Source organism: Hemitrygon akajei, chromosome 2, assembly GCF_048418815.1.
Source record: "Hemitrygon akajei chromosome 2, sHemAka1.3, whole genome shotgun sequence".
In the NCBI taxonomy this organism is placed as follows: domain Eukaryota; kingdom Metazoa; phylum Chordata; class Chondrichthyes; order Myliobatiformes; family Dasyatidae; genus Hemitrygon; species Hemitrygon akajei.
Window position 1 is genome coordinate 207,700,073 of NC_133125.1, and position 25,123 is coordinate 207,725,195.

General features: G+C 46.2%; 1 protein-coding gene across 1 annotated transcript in view; it reads left to right on the forward strand.

Moving 5' to 3' along the window:
- Positions 1–24,004, forward strand: part of LOC140722190 (E3 ubiquitin-protein ligase TRIM39-like) — a 45,993-nt gene extending 21,989 nt beyond the window's left edge. The window contains exon 9 of the mRNA XM_073036985.1: positions 23,407–24,004. Within this exon, the coding sequence (XP_072893086.1) occupies positions 23,407–23,939 (533 nt within the window). The 3' untranslated portion in view covers positions 23,940–24,004. The remainder of the gene's footprint in view (positions 1–23,406) is intronic.
- The last annotated feature ends 1,119 nt before the right edge of the window (positions 24,005–25,123 follow it).

The window sequence follows — 25,123 nt, forward strand, 5'->3', positions numbered from 1 at the left end:
TCCACCCTCACTACCATTCAGGGCCCCAGACAGTCCTCCCAGGTGAGATGACACTCCAGGTAACTGGGAGACCACTTCTCTGAGCATCTGCGCTCCGTCCACCAGAACGAGCAGTGAACCCATTTTAATTCCACTTCCCATTCCGATATGTCTGTCCATGGCCTCCTCCACTGTCGGGATAAGGCCACACTTATGTCGGAGGAACATCATCTTATATTCCATTTGGGTAGCCTCCAACCTGATGGCATGAACATCGATTTCTAAAACTTCCAGTAATGCCTCCACCCTCACCCCCACTCTTCATCATTTCCCATCCCTTTTCCCTCTCCCATGGTATCTCCTTGCCTGCCCACTGCCTCCCTCTGTTGCTCCCTCCCGCCCCCCATCTCCCCAGCCTTATTTCTTCCACGGCCTCTGTCTCTTTCACCAATCAACCTTCTACCTCTTTGCTTCATCCCTCCCCTGCCAAGTTTCACCTATCGCCTGGTGTTTCTCTCTCTCTCCTTCCCACACCTTCCAAATCTACTCCTCAGTTTTTTTTTCTCCAGTCCTGCTGAAGGGATTTGGCCCGAAACGTTGACTGTACTTTTTTGCATAGATGCTGCCTGGCCTGCTGAGTTCCTCCAGAATTTGTTAAATCATCCTGTTTCTACCCTCACTGATGTGTGGCACATGCAGCAATCGAGAAATTCCTTCCTGGGAGGTCCTGCTTCTCAGCTTTCTTCCTAGCTCTCTAAATTCTCTTTTCAGGACCTCTTTTCACTGCGCTCACTGCCTATTCACATTTCCATTTCTCCGACAGTCACCCAGCTACTCGCCTCCTGCAGCTTTGGGGTGACTACTTCCCTGTAACTCTGATCAATGATCTTCTCACTCTCCTCTACAATCCAAAGGTCATCCAGCTGCTGCTCCAGATCCCCAACATCCCCAAGGACTTGACAATCATTGTGCAGAACACCCTCAAGGTTAACTTGCAGGTAGAGCCGGTGGTGAGGAAGGCAAATGCAATGTTAGCATTCATTTCGAAAGATCTAGAATACAAGAGCATGGATGTGATGCTGAGGATTTATAAGACACTGGTGAGGCCTCACCTTGAGTATTGTGAACAGTTTTGGGCCCCTCATCTTAGAAAAGATATGCTGCCATTGGAGAGGATCCAGAGGAGGTTCACAACAATGATTCCAGGAATGAAAGGGTTATCATACTAGTAACGTTTGATGGCTTTGAATCTGTACTCGCTGGAATTCAGAAAGGTGAGGGTAAGTCTCATTGAACCTTTCGTATGTTGAAAGACCTAGACAGAGTAGATGTGGAATGGGGGAGTCTAGGATAAGAGGGCACAGCCTCAGGATAGAGGGGCGCCCTTTCAAAATAGAGATGCAGAGAAATTTCTTTCACCAGAGGGTGGTGAATTTGTGGAATTTGTTGCCACATGCAGCTGTGGAGGCCAGGTCTTTGGGTGTATTTAAGGCAGAGATTGATAGATTCTTGATTGGACATGGCATCAAAGGTTACGGGGAGAAGGCTGGGAACTGGGGTTGAGGAGGAGAAACAAAACAATCATTCATCATTGAATGGCAGAGCAGACTCGATGGGCCAGATGGCCTAATTCTGCTCCAATGTCTTAGGGTCTTGTGCTTGAATATGGTCTTCAGGGAGCTGGAGCCAGATGCACTTCACACAGATGGTGTTCACTGGGAGACTCTGGGTCACCCAGGACCCCAACATCCGGCATGAAGAAGACACAACAGCCATTTACTACACTAGGTGCAGTAAGAGAAAGAAAGGGAAGTTTAACAGAAGCTTACCCAGAGCCAACGCCTCTTTAGAGCTGAAGCCTCCTTCGAGCCGAAGCTTGACACTCCTACTCTCACCACTGACCGAATCCCAACAATGGCCGCTCCGTTTGTCCCTTCTGTACTTTTAAACAAGCGTCGCAAACCTACGAGGAACCTCGTCACTGTGCCCTGCTCCTGCCACTAATCGGGTCATTGGAATTGAAGTTTATTCTGGCACCAACCCCACCTGTTGGGATGCATCACAGTCACATGGTCAGCTGGAGATGTCAAATCCCTGAACAGACCAACACAGGGGGCAACATACAACCCATACACAGCACTGTTATGTGAAGCACTGCATCCTGATCCCATTCGCACTGGACAAATACGCCCATGCATGAGTTTGAATCTGAACACAGTAGCTCTGGAATTAACATTCAATGAATGACATTAAGTCAAGTCAAGTTTATTTATATAGCACATTGAAAAACAACCCACGTTGACCAAAGTGCTGTATAGACCAGAGCAACTAGCTAAAATCACAAATACAAGAAACACAGACATAAAACAACAAGGAAAACAGCTTATAGGCACAAAAGAAACATAAGGGCCTAGGCACAAGCCAAAAATTAGCCAAATCAGGAGGATTCAAATGCTGGTGAATGTGTAGGATTTGAGCCTGGATTTAAAAGAGTCGATGGAGGGGGCAGATCTAATAGGGAGGGGAATGTTGTTCCACAGTCTAGGGGCTGCAATAGCAAAGGCGTGGTTGCCCCTGAGTTTAAATGTAAATCGCGGGACAGCCAGAAGCTCCAAGTCAGCTGACCTGAGTGACCTGGAAGTAGAATAAGGGGTTAGAAGGCAGTGGAGGCCAATTCTCTGGATGCTTTCAAGAAAGAGTTGGATAGAGCTCTTAAAGATAGCAGACTCAAGGGATATGGGGAGAAGGCAGGAATGGGGTACTGATTGTGGATGATCAGCCATGATCACAGTGAATGATGGTGCTGGCTCGAAGGGCCAAATGGCCTACTCCTGCACCTATTGTCTATTGTCTATTTGACTGGACGTTTGGTTTCAGGGGGAGATAAAGCTGTGTGTCATCAGTATAACAGTGGAAAGAAATGCTGTATTTCTGAATGATTTGGCCAAGGGGAAGCATATATATATATATATATATATATATATAGAGAGAGAGAGAGAGAGAGAGAGAGAGAGAGAGAGAGAAAAGAGTGGGACCTAGGATGGAACTTTGAGGGACCCCACAGGAGAGACTAGCTGGAGAAGAGGAAAATTTGCCTATGTTGACGGAGAAGCTTCTATTTTTGAGGTAGGATGTAAACCAGTTCAAGGCAGTGCCATCAACACCAACCCCGTACTGGAGACGGTCTATTAAAATGGCGTGATCCACAGTATCGAACGCTGCGCTGAGGTCAAGAAGAATTAGAATGGCAGAGTCAGCTGAGTCGATAGTGAGGAGCAGGTCACTGTACACTTTCAGCAGGGCAGACTCTGATATGATAAGCCTTAAAACCTGACTGAAATCTTTCGAAGATGTTGTTTTGGTGTAGGTTGTGCAGCAATTGACTGAGAATAACCTTTTCAAGAACCTTTGACAGGAATGGAAGTTTAGAAATAGGTCTGTAGTTACTAGGTAAGGTAGGGTCTAAGTTGTCTTTTTTTCCAGGAGGGGCTGGACCACAGCGCACTTGAAGCAGGTTGGATCAGTACCAGTGGCCAAAGCTGTTGATAATAGAGAGGATGCTGGGACCGGATATGTCAAAGACAACATTCAGGAGGGCAGAGGGGACAATGTCAAGGGGGCAGGATGCAGGTTTCACGGTGGACACAATCTTTGTAAGGAAGGGCAGTGTGATGGGTTGAAAACAGTCCAGTTTAGATGAACAAACCAGTGAGACAGCTAGATCATGGGTGAGGGATGGGGAATGTTCGTTCTAATGTCCTCAACTTTGCTCATGAAGAATTTTTAAAATTCTTCGCACTTAGCGGGGACACCTCTAAGCTGATACCAAGGGCGGGACAGATAACAGAATTTATGGTACTGAATAAGACCTTGAGATTATGAGAATTATTAGAAATTAGGTCAGAAAAGTATTTTGGTCTCGCAGCTTTAACTGCTTCCTGATATTTATGAAGATTGTTTCTCAAAATTTCAAAGGAAATTTGATGCTTATTACACTTCTACTTTCATTCGGATTTTCTGCACTCCCTCCTCAAGGGATAAAAGTGGATAAAATCTGGCATCACTGTGGTGACAGGGATTGTCAGAAAAATACACCAGTCCTTCGAGCCACTCACCCTGTCTGACCTGTCCGTGACCGCAGTCTGATTGACTCAGCTCTGCCCCCTGCTGGACTCGCCAGTCTCACTGTTGTGATCAAACCCCCACATTGAGACTGAGCCCGGACACACCAACCAGCATTAACACTGGTGGACACAGCATAACTGGTCTGGCAAATCTCCCTCACACACATTCACAAGGACGATTGATAGAGTGTAGTCAGAGCCTCAACATTGCACATTGTTAGTTACACACACACACACACACACACACACACACACACACACACACACACACACACACACACACACACACACACACACACACACACACACACACGTGAACAGAGATAAAGACAGTCAGAGACACAGACACAAATTTACATTTAAGAATGAAATCTGCCACCTTTATCCAATCTGCCTGTTTCTGTGGCACTGAACTGACGTCACACCATCAGTTCTCAGACAGACTCCAGGGTGAGATTCCTCAGAAGGATGATCTGGGAAGGGGTTTGGTAGGTGTTGAACCCATGGCCCAACTCATCCATCCGGGCGAAGATGTCATCTTGAGTAAGTCCCATCACCGTGTGTTTGTCCCATATCTCTCTAACCATTTCCTATCCGTGTACCTGTCTAAATTTATTTGAAAATATTTTAATTATACTAAAAACCATAAGACTAATATATAGGAGGAGAATTGGGCCATTTTGCCCATTGAGTCTGCTCCACCATTTCATCCATGGAACCATAGAACACTACGGCACAGTACAGGCCCTTCAGCCCTCCATGTTGTGCCAACCCATATAATCCTTAAAAAAGAAAGTACTAAACCCACACTACTGCGTTCCTTTCATCCATGTGCCTGTCAAAGAGGCTATTAAATACCCCTAATGTTTTAGCCTCCACCACCATCCCTGGCAAGTCATTCCAGGCACTCAATGTTTACTCTGTGTAAAAAAAACTTACCCCTGATGTCTCCCCTAAACTTCCCTCCCTTAACTTTGTACATATGCCCTCTGGTGTTTGCTATTGGTGCCCTGGGAAACAGGTAATGACTATCCACCCTATCTATGCCTCTCATAATCTTGTAGACCTCTATCAAGTCCCTCTCATTCTTCTACGCTCCAAAGAGAAAAGTCCCAGCTCTGCTAACCTTGCTTCAGATGACTTGTTCTCCAAACCAGGTAAATCTCCTCTGCATCCTCTCCATAGCTTCCACATCCTTCCTATAGTGAGGTGACCAGAATTGAACACAATACTCTAAGTGTGGTCTCACCAGAGATTTGTAGAGTTGCAACATGACCTCTCTACTCTTGAACTCAGTCCCCCTGTAAATGAAGCCTAGTATCCCATAGGCCTTCTTAACTACCCTATCAACCTGTGCAGCAACCTTGAGGGATGTATGGATTTGAACCCCAAGGTCCCTTTGTTCATCCGCACTCTTAAGTAACTGACCATTAATCCTGTACACAGTCTTCTGGTTTGTCCTTCCAAAATGCATCACCTCACACTTGTCCGGATTGAACTCCATCTGCCATTTTTCTGCCCAACTCTGCAGCCTGTCTATATCTTCTTGTAACCTTCGACAACCTACAGCTCCACCCACAAATCCTCCAATCTTAGTATCATCTGCAAACTTACTCACCATTCTTCCACCTCTACATCCAGGTCATTTATAAAAATCACAATTAGCAGGGGTCCCAGGACAGATCCCTGCGGCACTCCACTAGTCACCGACCTCCAGGCAGATTACTTTCCTTCCACAACTACCCTCTGTTTTCTTCCTTTAAGCCAATTTTTTTATCCAGCCAAGGTTCCACTTATCCCATGCCTCATGACTTTCTGGATGAGTCTCTCATGAGGGACCTTGTCAAATGCTTTGCTAAAGTCCATGTAGACCACATCCACTGCCCTTCCCTCATCAGTTTCTTTTGTTACCTCTTCAAAAAACTCAATCAGGCTCGTGAGGCACGATCTTCCCTTCACAAGGCCATGTTGACTATCCATGAGTAGACTGTACTTCTCCAAATGTTCATAGATCCTATCCTTAAGATTTTTTTCCAGTAGTTTGCAGACCACCGACATAAGACTCACCAGTCTATAGTTCCCAGGTTTCTCCCTATTACCTTTTTTTAAACAAGGGAACTACATTTGCCATTCTCCAGTCCTCCGGCACTTCCCCTGCAGCCAAAGAGGATTCAAAGATCGTAGCTAATGCTCCTGCGATCTCTTCTCTCAATTCCCACAACAACCTGGGGTGTATCATATCCAGCCCTGGGGATTTATCAATCTTAATGTTTTTAAGAAGATCCAGCACTTCTTCTTCCTTAATCTCCACATTGTCCAGCACACAGTCCTGCTCTACTTCGACCTCATCCTGATCAAGATCCTTTTCACTTGTGAATACTGAAGCGAAGTATTAATTTAGGGCCTCCCCAGCCTCCTCCGCCTCCAGGCACATGTTGCCTTCTTTATGCTTTAGCGGTCCCACCTTCGTTCTCGTCATCCTCCTATTCTTCACATACGCATAGAACGCCTTGGGGTTCTCCTTAATCCTACATGCCAAGGCCTTCTCATGCCCCTTTCGAGCTCTCCTTTCTTTAGCTCCTTCCTGGCTACCCTATATTTCTCATAAGCCCCTCCTACTTTCTGCTTCTTATATCTAACATATGCTTCCTTTTTCCTCTTGACAGGTTGCCTCACATGTTTTGGCGGCCATGGTTCCCTTTTCCTACCATTTCTTCCTTGCCTCAGTGGGACAAACCTATCCTGAACCCAGCTCAAGTGGTCTCTAAACTTCTCTCACATTACTTCTGTGCTTTCCCCTTTGATCATCTGTTTCCAATTTACTCTCGCTAGTTCCTGCCTCATCCCTTCAAAGTTAGCCCTTCCCCAGTTAAGCACTTCACCATTTCGTCTGACTTGATCCCTTTCCATAGCTATGCTGAAGCTAATGGGGTTGTGGTCACTCTCACCAAAATGCTCCCCCACTAAGAGGTCTGTCACCTGACCAGGTTCATTACCCAGAACTAGATCCAGTATAGCCTCTCCTCTCATCAGCTGGTCCACATACTGTGTCAGGAATCCTTCTTGAACACACCTGACAAATTCTGCCCCATCTATCCCCCTTGCACTCAGGAGGTGCCAGTCAATATGAGGGAAGTTGAAGTCACCCATAACTACTACCCTATATTTCCTGCAACATTCTAAAATCTGCCTGCTTATCTGCTCCTCGGTGTCCCGTGGGCTATTTGGGGGCCTAAAGACTACTCCCAGCACAATGATTGATCCCTTCGTATTTCTGACTTCCACCCAGACTGACTCCATGGACACTCCTTCTGCAGTGTCCTCCCTTTCTATAGCCGTGATACTATCCCTGACCAGCAATGCCACTCCCTCCCCCCCTTTTCTACCTCCCATCCTATTCCTTTTAAAACACCTGAACCCCAGGACCTGCATCATCTAATCCTGCCCTTCCTCCAACCAAGTTTCAGTAATGGCCACAACATTGTAGTTCCACGTACTAATCCATGCTCTAAGTTCATCCTCCTTGTTCCTAATACTCCTAGCATTGAAATAGACACATTTCAACCCCTTTAATTGACTACAATTATGTTCTGTCCCCTGCCTGTCCTTCCTCATCAACTCAGAACTCTTAGCATCATGCCTGTCCTTCTACCTTAATCCCTGCACTCACATTCTGATTCCCACCACCCCCCCCCCCGCCAAACTGGTTTAAACCCTCCCCAACAGCTCTATCAAACCTGCCCACCAGGATATTGGTCCCACTGGGATTCAAGTGCAACCCGTCCTTTTCCTCTTGGACCCAATCTCCTACCATCTCCTCATATCCCTTCATGCCCTGACCAATCAAGAATCTATCAACCTCTGCCTTAAATATACATAAAGACTTGGCCTCCACATCAGCTTGTGGCAAAGAATTCCACAGATTGACCACTGTCTGGCTAAAGAACTTACTACACATCTCCGTCCTAAAAGAATGCTTCCCCATTTTGAGACTGTGTTGTCTGGTCTTAGACTCTCCCACCATAGGAAACATTCTCTCCATATCCACTCTATCCAAGTCTTTCACCATTCACCAGGTTTCAATGAGATCACCCTCATCCTTCTGAGTTCCAGTGAATACAGATGCAGAGCCATCAAATGGTCTTCATATGACAAGCCATTCAACCCTGGAATCATTTTCATGAATCTCATTTGAACTTTCTCCAGTTTCAGCTCATCCCTTCTAAGATAAAGGGTCCAAACCTGCTCACAATACTCCAAATGAGGCCTGACCGGTGCTTAATAACGTTTCAACATTACATCCTTGCATTTATGTTCTAGTCTTCTTGAAATGAATCCTAAAATCACATTTATCTTCCTCACCACAGACTCAATCTGCAAATTAACATTTACAGAATCCTGCACAAGGACTCCCAAGTCCCTTTGTACCTCAGTTTTTTAAAAAAATATTTTCTCTCCATTTAGAAAATAGTCAAGCCTTACATTTCTTCTACCAAAGTGCATGACCATACACTTCCCGACACTGTATTCAATACGTCACTTCTTTGCCCATTCTCCAAAACTGTATGTCCTTCTGTAGCTTCTCTACTTCCGCAAAAAGTATCTGCCCTTCCACCTATCTTTATATCGTCTGCAAACCTTTCAACAAAGCCATTAATTCTATCATCCAAATCATTGACATACAATGTAAAAAGTATCAGTCCCAACACAGACCCCTGTGGAACACCACTGGCCACTGGCAGCCAGCCAGTAAACGCTCCCTTTATTCCCACTCTTTGCCTCCTGCCAATCAGCCACGGCTTTGTCCATGCTAGGATCTTTCCTGTAATACAATGGGCTTGTAGCTTGTTAAGTAGCCTCATGTGTGGCTCCTTCTGAAAATCCAGGTACACAACATCAACTGATTCTCCTTTATTTATCTGGCTTGTTATTTCTTCAAAGAATTCCAACAGATTTGTCAGGCAAGATTTTCCCTTGAGGAAACCATGCTGACTATGGCCTATTTTATCATGTGCCTCCAAGTACCCTGACAACTCCTCCTTAATAATCAACTTCAACATCTTCCCAGTCACTGAGGTCAGACTAACTGGCCTAGAGTTTCCTTTATTCTCTCTCTCTTCTTGAACAGTGGAGTGACATTTGCAAATTTCCATTCTTCCAGAACCATTGAAGAATTTAGTGATTCTTGAAGGATCATTACTAATGCCTTCATGATCTCTTCAGCCACCTCTTTCTGAACTCTGGCATGTACACTATCTCGTCCAGGTGACTTAGCTACCTTAAGATCTTAAGTTTCCCAAGAACTTTCTGTCTAGTAATGGCAACTTCGCACACGTCATGTCCCCTGACATCTGGAACTTCCACCATACTGCTAGGCTCTTCCACAATGCAGACTGATGCAAAATATTTCTTCAGTTTGTCCATCCTTTCATTGTCCCCCATTACTACCTATCCAGTATTGTTTTCCAGCAGTCTGATATCCACTCTTGCCTCTCTCTAATCCAGAAATTAGGACCTCCCGGGTAGTAATTTCTGGATTGCTGCCTGTGCCACGTGCCAGTGAGGGTAGAAACAGGATGATTTGGCAGACAAATGTGTGGCTGAGAAGCTGGTGCAATGGGCAGGGCTTCAGGTTCTTGGATCATTGGGTTGTCTCCTGGGGGAGGTATGACCTGATCAAAAGTGGTGGGTTGCTCCTGAACCCAAGGGGGACCAATATTCTCGCGGGCAGGTTTGTTAGAGCTGTTAGGGAGGATTTAAACTAAGTTGGTAGGGGGTTGGGAACTGAAGTGAAGGAACTCAGGATAGGACAGATAGTAAAAGTGTAAAGATAGCGTGCAGTCAGACTGTCAGGAAGACAGACAGACAGACAGACATGATTTATTGATCCCGAGGGAAATTGGGTTTCGTTACAGCTGCACCAACCAAGAATAGTGTAGAAATATAGCAATATAAAACCATAAATAATTAAATAATAACAAGTTAATAAGGGCAGCCAGGTGATGGAACTTAGTTGCAGCCAACAGGCTGAGTATAAAAATATTAGGGATGCAGAATCATAAAGGACAACAAATATGGTATTCAACGTGTTATATATAAAAGCAGTAGTATAAGAAATAAAGTGGATGATCTTGTTGCACGATTCAAAATTGCCAGGTATGATGTTATAGCTATCACTGAATTGAGGCTGAAGGATGGTCGTAGTTGGGAGCTGAATGTCCAAGGTTACATATTATATCAGAGGGATAGAAGGGTAGGCAGAGTGTATGATGTGGTTCTACTGGTAAAGAATAGCATCAAATCAGTAGAAGAATGTGACACAGGTTCGGAAGATGTTGAATACTTGTCAGTTGAATTAGGAAACTGCAAAGGTAAAAGGACGTTGATGGCAGTTATATACAGACCTCCCAACAAAGCTGGAATGTAGACCACAGATTACAACAGGAAATAGAAAAGCGGTGTCAAAAGGGCAATGTTCTGGTAGTCATGGGAGATTTTAACATGCAGGTTGATTGGGAAAATCGGGTTGGTAATGGAGTTCAAGAGAGTGAGTTTGTGAATGCCTAAGAGATGGCTTTTTAGAGCAGTTTGTCATTGAGCTTACTGGGGGATCAGTTATACTGGACTGGCTCTTATGTAATGAACTGGAGGCGATTAGGGAACTTAAGGTAAGAGGATGTTTAGGAACCAGTGGTCACAGTATGGTTGAGTTCAACTTGAATTTGACAGGGAGAATGTAAAGGCTGATGTAGCAGTATTTCAGTGGAGTAAGGGAAATTACAGTGGTATGACAGAGGATTTGGCCAAAGTAAATTAGAAAGAGCTGTGCTGGCAGGGATGTCAGCAGAACAGCAATGTTGTGTGTTTCTGGGAAAAATGAGGAAGCTACAGGACATGAGTATGCTTTCATTTCTTCCAAAAATGAAGAAATGCTCAAATGGTGAAATAGTACAACCATGGCTGACAAGGGAAGTCAAAGCTATTGTAAAAGCAAAAGAAAGGACATACAACAAAGCAAAAATTAGTGGGATGATAGTGGATTGGGAAGTTTTTAAAAACCTACACAGAGCAACTAAAAAAATCATTGGAAGGAAAAAGATGAAATATGAAAGCAAGCTCGCAATTAATATCAAAGTGGATGGTAGAAGTTCTTTCAAGTATGTTAAAAATAAAAGAGAAATAGGTCCTAGAGTGGATATAGGACCAGAAGAAAATGAGGCAGGAGAAATTATAACAAGGGACAAGGAGATGGCTGGTGAATTAAATGACTATTTTGCATCAGTCTTCACTGTGGAAGACACTAGCAGTATGCCTGATGTTGTAGTGTGTGAAGGAAAAGAAGTGAGTGCAGCTACTATTGTAAGAGAGAAGGTGCTCAAAAAGCTGAAAGACCTAAAGGTACATTAGTCACCCAGACCAGATGAACTGCACGCTAGGGTTCTGAAAGAGGTTGTGTTAGGGATTGTGGTGGCATTAGAATTACCTTTCAAAAAATGATTGGACTCTGGCATGGTGCCAGAGGATTGGAAAATTGCAAATGTCACTCCACTCTTTAAGAAAGGAGGGAGGGAGCAGAATGGAAATTATAGACCAGTTAGCCTGACCTCAGTGGCTGGGAAGATGTTTGAGTCAATTGTTACGGATGAGGTGATGGATTACATGGTGACACAGGACAAGACAGTACAAAGTCAGTATGGTTTCCGTCAGGAAAAATCCTGCCTGATGAACCAGTTGGAATTCTTTGAGGAGATTACAAGTAGGATAGATAAAGCGGATGCAGTGAGTAGGAATAAAAGGATCATTTTCTAGTAGGCTGCCAGTGACTAGTGGTATTCTGCAGGGGTCGGTGTTGAGACCACTTCTTTTTATACTGTGCATAAATGATTTAGATGATGGAATGGATGGCTTTGTTGCCAAGTTTGCAGATGATACAAAGATTGGTGGATGAGTAGGTAGTGTTGAGGAAACAGGTAGGATGCAGAAGGATTTGGGCAGATTAGGAGAATGGGCAAGAAAGTGGCAAATGAAATACAATGTTGGAAAATGCATGGTCACACACATTGGTAGTAGAAATATATATGCGGGCTATTTTCTAAACAGGGAGAAAATCCAAAAATCCGAGATGCACAAGGACTTCGGAGTCCTTGTGCAGAACACCCTAAAGGTTAACTTGCAGGTTGAGTCAGTGGTGAGAAAGGCAAATGCATTGTTAGCATTAATTTCAAGGGGTCTAGAATACAAGAGCAGGGATGTGATGCTGAGGCTTTATAAGGCACTGGTGAGGCCTCACCTTGAGTATTGTGATCAGTTTTGGACTCCTCAGGATGTGCTGGCATTGCAGAGGGTTCAGAGGAGGTTCACAAGGATGATTCCAGGAATGAAATGGTTATCATACTAGGAAAGTTTGATGGCTCTGGGTCAGAATTTCAGAAGGATGAGGGGGGATCTCATTGAAACCTTTCGAATATTGAAAGGCCTAGACAGAGTAGATGTGGAAAGGATGTTTCCCATGGTGGGAGAGTCCAGGACAAGAAGGCACAGCCTCAGGATAGAGGGGCACTCTTTCAAAACAGATGTGTAGAAATTTCTTTAGCAAAAGGGTGGTGGGTTTGTTGAATTTGTTGCCACATGCAGCTGTGGAGGCCGGGTCGTTGGGTGTATTTAAGGCAGAGATTGCTAGGATCTTGAATGGACATGGTTTCAAACGTTATGAGGAGAAGGCTGGGAACTGGGGTTGAGGAGGAGAGAAAAAAAAAGGATCAGCCATGATTGAATGGTGGAACAGAGTTGATGGGCAGATGGCCGAATTCTGCTCCTATGCCGTATGGTCTTTCACTCTTTATGTATCTGAAGAAAATTTTATTATCCTTTTGAATATTATAGGCTATCTTAATTTAGTATTCCATCTTTACCTTCTTTATGACTTTACAGTTGCCTTCTGTTGGTTTTAAAGGTTTCCCAATCCTCAAACTTCCCACTACTGTTTGCTCTATATGCCCTCTCTTTGGCTTTTATGATGGCTTCAACTTCTCTTGTTAGCCACAGTTATATCATCTTTCCTTTAGAATACCTCTTCTTTGGGATGTAGAAACATAGAAAGTCTACAGTACAACACAGGTGCTTCGGTCCACAAAACTGGCGAACATGTCCTTACCTGAGAATTTATCTAGGGTTACCCATAGCCCTCTATTTTACTAAGATCTATGTACCTATCCAGGAGTCTCTTAAAAGACCCTATCGTATCGTATCTGCCTCCACCATCGTTGCCAGCAGCCCATTCCACTCACTCATCACTCTCTGTGTAAAAACTTACCCCTGACATCTCCTACCTCCTTTTCTTGTACTTTTCTGATCGATTCAGACTGTTCCTCTACCGTTCCATTCCATTCAAACTGTTGCTGTACCGTCCCGATCCATTCGGCATGTTCCTGTACCGTCCCAATCCATTCAGCATGTTCCTGTCACATTCAGATCAATTCAGCCTGTTCCTCTATGATCCCGTAGTAGGTACTTCCAAGTAAGCTTGGAAGAACCTACTTCCAAGCAAGTGAAAACTGTGCCCTCTCATGTTAGCCATTTCAACCCTGGGAATAAGCCTCTGACTATCCACACAATCAATACCTCTCATCATCTTATACACCTCTATCAGGTCGCTTCTCATCCTCTGTCACTCCAAGGAGAAAAGACCGAATTCACTCAACTTATTCTCATAGGGCATGCTCCCCAATCCAGGCAACATCCTTGTAAATCTCCTCTGTACTCTTTCTATGGTTTCCACATCCTTCCTGTAGTGAGGCAACCAGAACTGAGCACAGTACTCCAAGTGGGGTCTGACCAGGGTCCTTGAGCTGCAGCATTACCTCTCGGCTCTTAAACTCAATCCCTTTATTGATGAAGGCCAATGAACTGTATCTCGTCTTAACCACAGAGCCAACCTGGGCAGCAGCTTTGAGTGTCCTATGGACTCGGACCCCACGATCCCTCTGATCCTCCACACCACCAAGAGTCTTACCATTATTGCTATATTCTTCCATCATATTTGACCTACCAAAATGAACCACCTCACAGTTATCTTTGAACTCCATCTGCCACTTCTCAGCCCAGTTTTGCATCCTATCAATATCCCGCTGTAACCTCTGACAGCCTTCCATACAATCCACAACACCCTCAAATTTGTGTCATCAGCATATTTACTAACCCATCCCTCCACTTCCTCATCCAGGTCATTTATAAAAGTCACGAAGAGTAGGGGTCCTATAACAGATCCCTGAGGCTCACCACTGGTGACCGACCTCCATGTGGAATATGACCCATCTACAACCGCACTTTGCCTTCTGTGGGCAAGCCAATTCTGGATCCACAAAGTAATGTCCCCTTGCTTTCTCAATAAGCCTTGAATGGGGTAACTTATCAAATTCCATGCTGAAATCCATATACACTACATTTACTGCTCTACTATCATCAATGTGTTTAGTCACATCCTCAGAAAATTCAATCAGGCTCTTAAGGCATGACCTGCCTTTGACAAAGCCATGCTGACTATTTCTAGTCATATTATGTCTCTCCAAATGTTTATAAATCCTTGCTCTCAGGATCTGTTCCATCAATTTACCAACCACTGAAGTAAGACTTAATGGTCTCTAATTTCCTGGGCTATCTCTACTCCCTTTCTTGAATAAGGGAACAACATCCGCAACCATCCAATCCTCCAGAACCTCTCCCATCCTCATTGATGATGCAAAGATCATCACTAAAGGCTCAGCAATCTCCTCCCTTGCCTCCCACAGTAGCCTAGGGTGCATCTCATATGGTCTTGATGCCTCCCAAAAGCTCCAGCACATCCTCTTTCTTAACATCTATATGCTCAAGCTTTTCAGTCTGCTGTAAGTCATCCCAACAATCGCCAAGATCATTCTTCGTAGTGAATACTGAAGCAAAGTATTCATTAAGTACCTCTGCTATCTCCTCCAGTTCCATACACACTTTTCCACAGTCTTACTCTCTCATGTCTTATCCTCTTGCTCTTCACATACATGTAGACTACCTTGGTGTTTTCCTTAATCCTTCAGGCACCAAGGCCTTCTCATGGCCCCTTCTGGCTCTCCTAATATCCTTCTTAAGTTCCTTCCTACTAGCCTTATAATCTTCTAGGTCCTTATCATTACCTAGTTTTTTGAATCTTTTGTGAGCTTTTCTTCATGACTAGATTTACAACAGACTTTGTACACCACAGCTCCTGTACTCTACCATCCTTTCCCTTATCTCATTAGAATGTACCTATGCAGAATTGCGCTCAAATATCCCCTGAACATTTGCCACATTTCCCTGAGAACATCTGTTCCCAATTTACACTTTCAAGTTCCTGCCTGATAGCCTCATATTTCCGCTTAGTCAATTAAACACTTTCCTAACTTGCCTGCTCCTATCCCTCTCCAATGCTATGGTAAAGGAGATAGAACTGTGATCACAGGAGACAGAATTGTCTATATCTTGTGCCTTCTGAATTGCTTCCCAAAATTCCAGTCACTCCTGCCCTGCCGATATCCCTACCAGTGTTCTTTTCCAATCAATTCTGGCCAACTCCTCTCTCGTGCCTCTGTTATTCCCTTTACTACACTGTCATCCTGATAATGTATATCTGACTTTAGCCTCCCTGCATACTCCAGGGTGAATTTGATCATGTTATGATTACTTGTCCCTGAGTCTTGTATCTTAATCTATCTAATTAATTCTAATCAACACCTAGGCCAGAGTAGCTGATCCTCTTGTGGGCTCAATCACGAGCTGCTCTAAAAAGCCATCTCATAGGCACTCTCGGAGTTCTCCCTCCTGTAGTTCAGCACCAGCCTGATTTTCCCAATCTACCTGCATATTGAAGTCCCCTGTGACCATGGTAACTTTGCCCTTCTGGCATGTATTTTCCATCTCGCATTGTAATTTGCAAGTCAAATCCTTACTGCTGTTTAGAAGTCTTTATACAACTCACATCAGGGTCTTTTTACTCTTGCAGTTCCTTAGCTCGATCAACACTGATTCAACACCAATGTCACATCTTTCTCATGATTTGATTTCAATTTTTACCAACAGGGCAATGGTGCCTCATCTCCCTTCCTGCCTGTCCTGTCGATACAATGTTTATCCTTGGACATTAAGCTCCTTGCTGTAATCTTTCAGCCATGGAGATACCTGCCAATCTGCAACTGTGCTACAACTTCATCTACTGAACTTCAGTCCTTTTTCAATTTTACATTGCAACTCATCCTGTTGAATACAATTTTGTCCTATCAACAGCCTCTCATCACTACACATTGCCTCTGTTCGTAAACCAGCTACCTCATCTTCAACACTATTGTCCACCTTTCCTATGATACTTCCTGCATTGAAATATACGCAGCTCAGGACAATAGTTCATCCTTTTGATTTCTAAAACTGTCTGAGGTCTTAACTCCACAACCTCTCAACTAACTGTTCTGGCACTCTGGTTCCCATCCCCCTACAGTTCAAACTCCACTTCCCATCCAATTTAAACTCCACTGTGCAGCATTAACAAACCTTCCCACTAGGATATTAGTCCCCCTCCAGTTCAGATGCAGACTGTCCCTTCTGTACAGGCCCCACCTTCCCTGGAAGGAGCCCAATGATCCAAAAATCTTATGCCCTCCCTCCTACACCAACTCCTTAGTCACATATTAAACTGTATAATCTTGCTTGTTCTGGCCTCACCAACACATAGCATGGAGAGCAATCCTGAGATCACAACCCTGGAGGTCCTGCCCTTTAACTCAGCACCAAACGCCTTGAACTCCCTTTGCAGAACCTCTTCACTCAATCTACCCATGTTATTAGTTCCTATATGGACCATGATTTCTGGCTGTTCAGCCTCACACTTAAGAATGCTGAGGACTCAATCCGAGATATCCCAGACCCTGTCACCTGGGAGGCAACAGCCCATCCGGGAATCTCGTTCTCACCCACAGAGCCTCCTGTCCTTTCCCCCTACTAACAAATCCCCTATCACCACAGCATGCCTCTTCTTCCCTTCCCTCCTGAGTCACAGAGGCAGACTCAGTACCAGGGACTTGACCACTGTGACTTTCCGCAGTTAGGTCATCCCCCTGGACAGTATCCAAAATGATAAACCTGTTGTTGAGGGGAGAGCCACAGGGGTACTCTACACTGGCTCTCTAAACCCTTTCCCCCTCCTGACTGTCGCCCAGTTTCCTGTGTCCTGCACCTTGGGTGTAACTACCTCTCTATATGTCCTGTCTCTCATCCGTTCATCCTCCCAAGTTCATCCAGTTCCAGCTACAACTCCTTAACGTGGTTTGTTAGAAGCTGCAACTGGATGTACGTCTCACAGTTGCAGTCATCAGGGACACTGGAGGTCTCCCTGCCTTCCCACATCCCACAAGAGGAGCATTTGACTGTCCTGCCTGGCATCTCTACCATCCTGGCTGAGCAGATAAAAAGAAGAGAAGGAATCAATTTGAGCTTTTCTTTCCTTTGCTTTCTCTGTGTGAAGCCTCGAAGAGCAAAAGCCTGAAGGTCATCACTCAGACAATGTCCACTCTGACAATGTCCACTCTGACGGTGTCCACTCGGACGACGTCCACTCTGACGGTGTCCACTCGGACGGTGTCCACTCTGACGGTGTCCACTCTGACGGTGTCCACTTGGACGATGTCCACTCTGACGGTGTCCACTCGGACGATGTCCACTCTGACGGTGTCCACTCTGACGGTGTCCACTCGGACGATGTCCACTATGACGGTGTCCACTCGGACGATGTCCACTCTGACGGTGTCCACTCGGACGATGTCCACTCGGACGGTGTCCACTCAGACGATGTCCACTCTGACGATGTCCACTCTGACGGTGTCCACTCTGACGGTGTCCACTCGGACGATGTCCACTATGACGGTGTCCACTCGGACGATGTCCACTCTGACGGTGTCCACTCGGACAATGTCCACTCGGACGGTGTCCACTCAGACGATGTCCACTCTGACGGTGTCCACTCTGACGGTGTCCACTGTGACGATGTCCACTCTGACGATGTCCACTCTGACGGTGTCCACTCAGACGGTGTCCACTGTGACGATGTCCACTCTGACGGTGGCCACTCGGACGATGTCCACTCTGACGATGGCCACTCGGACGATGTCCACTCTGACGGTGTCCACTCTGACGGTGTCCACTCAGACGATGGCCGCTGTGCTTGCCCGTCTTCCTTTAATTTGCTCTTACTAATCAATCCCAGATGCCGATTGGTCACTGGTTGCCCTGCAGCTCCCTTAAAAAACTCTCCCCTTTCACCTTCCCTCTCTGCCCTCTGGTTTTGGACTCTCCCTTTCTGGGGAAAAAGACCATGACCCTACATCTGCCCCTGATTTTATATACCTCGGTAAGGGATCACCTCTCAACACGCATTGCTCCAGAGAAATGTCCCCAGTTTATCCAATCTCTCCTTCTAACCCAAGCCCTCCAGCCATTGTTACAGCCTCTTGAAGCTTCCTGACCAGTGTAATGACATCTTCCCAGAGTCGGGGAACCAGAAATGCACACAATACTCCATGTGTGGTCTATGATCAACATCAAAGCCCTTGGTGAAGTTCATGTGGACAATGTCTACCACCCTGTCCTGGTCAATCCTCTCTGTCACCTCTTCGACAAACTGGAATTTGTGAGACGTGATTTTCCATGCACAACACCGTGCTGACTGTCCCTGATCAGTCCTTGTCTTTCCAAATGCAGCAGGGAGGATGCAGGGAGGGTGTTTCCCCTGTCTGAGGGGTCGAGGGTCAGGGGTCACTGTCTCAGGATGGGTGAACCCTCAGAGGATGGTGTATCTGGAATTCTCTGCACTGGAGGCTGTGGGGTCTCAGTCATTCAGATCATTTAAAGTCACAGAGTCATCGTCGTACAGCACAGAAAAAGGTCCTTCAGCCCATCACCACTGTTCTGACCTATTTAGGTCAGTCTCCTTCTGTGCCTTGTCTATTGAAGTGTCTGTCTGAATGTCTCTGAAACACAGTGATTGTATCTGATTCCATCGCCTCCTCTGGCAGCAAGTTCCAACATCAACCACTCACTGTTCAAATAAACTCACCTTTCAACTCCTTCCTCTCACCTCAGACATGTGACCTCTTGTATTTGATCCCACTCCTGTGGGGAGAAGATTTCAACCATCTGCTCAGTCTACACCCCTCTTAACCTTATATATTTCTGTCAGATCACCCCTCGGCCCAATTACCTTCATTTGGCCCGTATCCTTCTAAACCTTCCCTGTCATCATTTCTCTGTCCCAGGCCTCAACATCTCTCCTACGCCAGTTCCACAGGGCCCTCAATTCCCCCGTGTTACAGAAGATGATCGACCTTATTTTCTACCACATTACAGAAGCAAATGTGCTGCCGGTCCTAAAATGCAGAAAGGTCGATAAATCCCCAGGTCCTGATCAAGTGTGTCCCAGAACTTTGTGGGAAGCTCAGGAAGAAAGTGTGGAGCCCATCGATAACTACGGGTGAGGAGCCAGAAGACTGGAGGGAGACTAATGTTGAACCTTTATTGAAGATCAGCTGTAGGGAAAAACCTGGGAAGTACAGACCAGTGAGCCTAACGTCAGAGGTGGGTTCATTAATGGAGGGGATTCTGAGAGACAGGATCTACATTCATTTGGAAAGGTGAGGACTAATCAGGGATACCCAGCTTGGTTTTCTGTATGGACGGTACGGTAGCATAGTGGTTAGCACAACGGTTTACAGTACCAGTGACCCGGGTTCATGTCCCGTCACTGGCTGTGAGGAGTTTGTACGTTCTCCCTGTGACCGTGTGGATTTCCTCTGGGTTCTCCGGTTTCACAGTCCAAACCCGTACGATTGGCAGGTTAATTGGTCATTGTAACTTGTCCCATGGTCAGGCTGGGATTAAATCAGGGTTTGCTGGGTGGTGGGGGTCATTGTAACTTGTCCCATGGTCAGGCTCGGATTAAATCAGGGGTTGCTGGGTGGTGGGGGTCATTGTAACTTGTCCCATGGTCAGGCTCGGATTAAATCAGGGGTTGCTGGGTGGTGGGGGTCATTGTAACGTCCCATGGTCAGGCTCGGATTAAATCAGGGTTGCTGGGTGGTGGGGGTCATTGTAACTTGTCCCATGGTCAGGCTCGGATTAAATCAGGGGTTGCTGGGTGGTGGGGGTCATTGTAACTTGTCCCATGGTCAGGCTTGGATTAAATCAGGGGTTGCTGGGTGGTGGGGGTCATTGTAACTTGTCCCATGGTCAGGCTCGGATTAAATCAGGGGTTGCTGGGTGGTGGTGGGGTCATTGTAACTTGTCCCATGGTCAGGCTCGGATTAAATCAGGGGTTGCTGGGTGGTGGGGGTCATTGTAACTTGTCCCATGGTCAGGCTCGGATTAAATCAGGGGTTGCTGGGTGGTGGGGGTCATTGTAACATGTCCCATGGTCAGGCTCGGATTAAATCGGGTTGCTGGGTGGTGGGGGTCATTGTAACTTGTCCCATGGTCAGGCTCGGATTAAATCAGGGGTTGCTGGGTGGTGGGGGTCATTGTAACTTGTCCCATGGTCAGGCTCGGATTAAATCAGGGGTTGCTGGGTGGTGGGGTTCAAAGGGCCGGAAGAGCCTATTCCGTGCTGTATCTCAATAAATAAATTACAGCTGATGAAAGTGCAGTAGACATCGTCTCCATGGAGTTTAGCAAGGGATTTGACAAGGTAGCAGAGAGTTAGATCACATGGGATACAGTACGATCTGGAATAGAATACAGAGTTGTCTGGGTGGAGTCCTGTGACCAGTGGTTGTTCTGCAGGGATCGGTGCTGGGTCCACTGTTTTTCATCATTCATATGAATGATTTGGAGAGAATGTAGGTGACATGTTTAGTAGGTTTGTGAAGGACTCTAAAATTGGTGGTTTCATGGACAGTGAAGAGGTTATTTATTTATTTAGAGACAGTGTGAAACAGGCCGTCCCAGACCAACGACCCGCTCCACCCAGCACCCCGACTATTTAAAACCAGCCTAATCACGGGACAATGTACAATGACCATTTAACCTACAAACCGTTATGTCTTAGTACGAGCATCACAGAGTGATAGAAACTAACAGCACAGGCCCTTCAGCCCATCTGGTCTGTACTGAAGCATTTAAACTACCTGCTCCCATCGACCTGCACTGGGACCATGGTCCTCCAACTCCGACCATCCATGTACCGTCTAAACTTCTCTTAAATGTTTAAATCGAGCTTGCTTGTACCACTTGGGCTGGCAGCTGGTTCCACACTCTCACAACCCTCTGAATGAAGCAGTTTCCCCTCATGTTCCTCTTAAACTTTTCATCTTTTGCCCTTAACCCATGACTTCTGGTTGTAATACCACCCAACCTCTGTGGAAAAAGCCTGCTTGCATTTACCCTATCTATACCCCTCATAATTTTGTATACCTCTATCAAATCTCCCCTCAGTCTTCTATGTTACAGGAATAAAGTCCTAAACTATTCAATCTTTCCTCATGACTCAGGTCCTCCAGTCCCAGCAACATCCCTGGAAATTTTCTCTGTACTCTTTCAAACTTGTTTACATCCTTCCTGTAGGTCGGTGACCAAAACTGTACACAACACTCCAGATCAGGCCTCACCAACATCTCCTACAACTTCAACATGACATCCTTCTCCTGTACTCAATACTTTGATTTAGGAAGGCCAAAAAAAAGCTTTTTTTATGACCCTATCTACCTGTAACACCACTTTCGGTGTATTCTGGACCTGTGTTCCCAGATCTGCTGTGGAACAGAGTCCTCAGTGCCCGACCATTCACTGTGAAAGACCGACACTGGGGTCCTACTGAAGAGCAACAGCTCACACTTGTCTGCATTAAATTCCAGCTGACACTTTTCAGCCCATTTTCCCAGCTGCTCCAGATCCCACTGCAAGCAATGACGGTCTTCCTCGCTGTCCACTCCTCCCCAATCTGAGGGATGAATCCGGAGCACCTGGAGGAAATGCACAAGGTCCCGGGGAGAAAGTACAAACTCCTTACGGATGGTGTTGGAATTGAACTCTGAACTCTGGAACCCTGAGGTGAAATAGTACTGCATTATCCATTACATAACCTGTTGCTCATGGTTTATCCAAGATTACAATGAGATCTTGATTAATTAAGTCTCTGGGCCATTGGTTGGAAACTGATTTTAATTCAGGAAGATCTGGGTGTTGTATTTCAGAAGTTAAAACGGAATTTACACAGCAATCGGTGGGGCCCTGGAGAACAGAGAGACCAAGAGCTCAGAATACTGTACTGAGTACAGGAGCTGGGACGTCAGGTTATGAGTGTACAAGACATTGGGAAGGCCACATTTGGAGCAGAGTAACTCACACAAACTGCTGGAGGAACTCAGCAGGTCAGGCAGCAGCTCTGGATATGAATAAACACTCAATGATTTGGGCCAAGGTTTTGTGTGTGTTGCTTTGGATTTCCAGCACCTGCAGATTTTCTTGTCTTTATGATTTGGATCACACTGTACAGTGCTGGTGACCTTTCTACAGGAAGAATGTCATTAAACTGAGAGGGTATAAAACAGATTTACAAGGATGTTACTGGGACTGGAGGGTTTGGGTTATGAGGAGAGTCTGGATATTCTGGGATTTTTTCCTGGAGCTCAGGAGGCTGCCAAAGGAATCTGTAGAGGTGGATACAGTTACAATGATTTAAAAGACCTGGACAGGTACGTGGGTGGGAAAGGGTTAATGGTATTTGCAAATGGAACTAGTTCATTAAAGTGATTTGGTCGACACGAATGAATTCTGCCTCTTTAAATGCCTCCAGTGTTTACTCATCTCATCCTCATCTGGATCCAGTTGTTGCTCCGCCCCTTCCTCACACCCGATTCCACAGCTATCTCCCGTCTTTCTTTCCAATTTTGAGAACAGGTCTCGGCTGAAACATCGACTGTACATCTCCCATAACACACGCTGCTTGACCCTCTGATATCATTCAGAATTTTGTGTGTTGATCGGGGAAAATCCGATCTCCATGTCGAGGAAAAATCTCGGGAAAATACTGATTGTCCATCCGCTGTGTTTGGGTAAAACCCCGGGAAAGGGTCCTGTCGCCACTCGACTGTGCCTGCGGCCCAACGGCCTCTCTCCCGGTCCCAAGGCCGCGCTGCCCGAGTCTCCCCCCGATCCCCGGGGCCGCGCTGCCCGAGTCTCCCCCCGATCCCCGGGGCCGCGCTGCCCGAGTCTCCCCCCGATCCCCGGGGACTCTCTAATTCTCTGCTTCTCCCCCCAGTCTCTGTCACCCTGGATGTGGAAACGGCGAGTCCGCGGCTCGAGGTGTCTGAGGATCGGAAGAGTGTGAAATTGACCGGGACCCGGAGGAATCTCCCTGACACCGGGAAGAGATTCACAGGCTGGTTTTCTGTGCTGGGATCGGAGGGATTCACATCCGGGAGACATTACTGGGAGGTGGAGGTGACGGGGAATCGGCGCTGGGGTCTGGGAGTCGCCGCAGAGTCGGTGGAGAGGAAGATATGGGTCGGACCGAGTCCGGAGACCGGATTCTGGATCATCAGGCAGCTTGATGACGAGATGTGGTTTCACACCTCCCCTGTGTCCCGTCTCCCTGCCGGTCCCATCCCCGGGAGGGTGGGAGTTTTTCTCCGTTACGAGTCCGGGACAGTTTCATTTTACAACGCGGAGACCAAGTCCCATCTCCACACCTTCACTGGGAATAAATTCACGGAGAAACTTTATCCTTTGTTCTGGAATGGGGATAAAAACCAGTGGCTGAGAATCTGTTCAGGTTCCGCTCCGGGTCTGTAAACGGGTCGGGTCCGGAACCGGCGTCAGGAGTAAGTCAGTGTAATTATAAATGTGCGGAGAGTGAAATAAACACGATATGAGAATTACCGATCAATTAATTTTAAATCGTTCACCCCATCCGTCAACGGAACAGAAACACTGTGGATTCAACAGCAGCCACGGGCGGCGGGTCCTGAGCTCCCCGGCTCCCCCGGGTCCTAAAGCCCACACGCACAATACAGATGAAGTGGGACAAGTGGTGGTGATGCGGACTGGAAAAGGGAGGTTCAGGTGACTCTTGCAGAGGTGGGACATGTGATTGTAACAGGCTGGAGAATCTCAGCATGTCAGGCAGCATCTGTAGAGGGAAATAGGTAATTGTCATTTTGGTTCCATTCCCTTCAATTGGGCTGAAAAGAAAAGGAGAGATGACCGGTGTGGAATGATGAAGAGAAGGGTGGGGTAAGAGCTGGCAGGTGGTGGGTGGATCTAGGTGAGGGGGTGATAGACAGATGAGGGAGGGGTAGAGGGTAGAAATGTGTCAGAAGCTGGGAGGTGAGAGATGGCAGTGACAAAGATGATGGAATCTGTTTGGAGAGGAAAGTGGAGCCCAGAATAAATGGAAGGAGGTAGGGGAGTGTTTGGGGGGATGGGCAGATGGGGAGGAGGGGGAAGAGATAAGGTGATATGGTTTGTCAATCAGGAGGGCAGAGAGAATTAAAAAGGAAAAGTGACAGTGAGGGAGTAGGTACGAGAAATTCGAAAATTCGATGTTCATGCCGCTAAGTTGCAGGCTGCCCAGACAGAACGAGACAAATAGAACCGGAATCCCAGCAGGTTCCCACATGGAATCAGTTAGCTGGTTTTGAACCCATTTTTGTTCCAGGAAATGCAGGAAACGTGCATCACATCAGTCCGAATCCATGGAGTTCATATTCCATGCCAATTCCCTCTCCTGGAATATCCACCTATCACCTGCCACCTTGTACATCTTCCTCACATTCCCCACCTTCTCCCCTTCCTTTCCAATCCTGCTGAAGGGTTTCAGCCCGAAACGCTGACTGTATTCCTTTCCATCGATGCTGCATGGCTGCTGACTTCCCCGCACAAAATGCTGGAGGAACTCAGCAGGCCAGGCAGCAGTTATGGAAAAAAGCACAATAGAGTTTTCAGGCCGAGACCCTTCAGCAGGACTGGAGAAATAA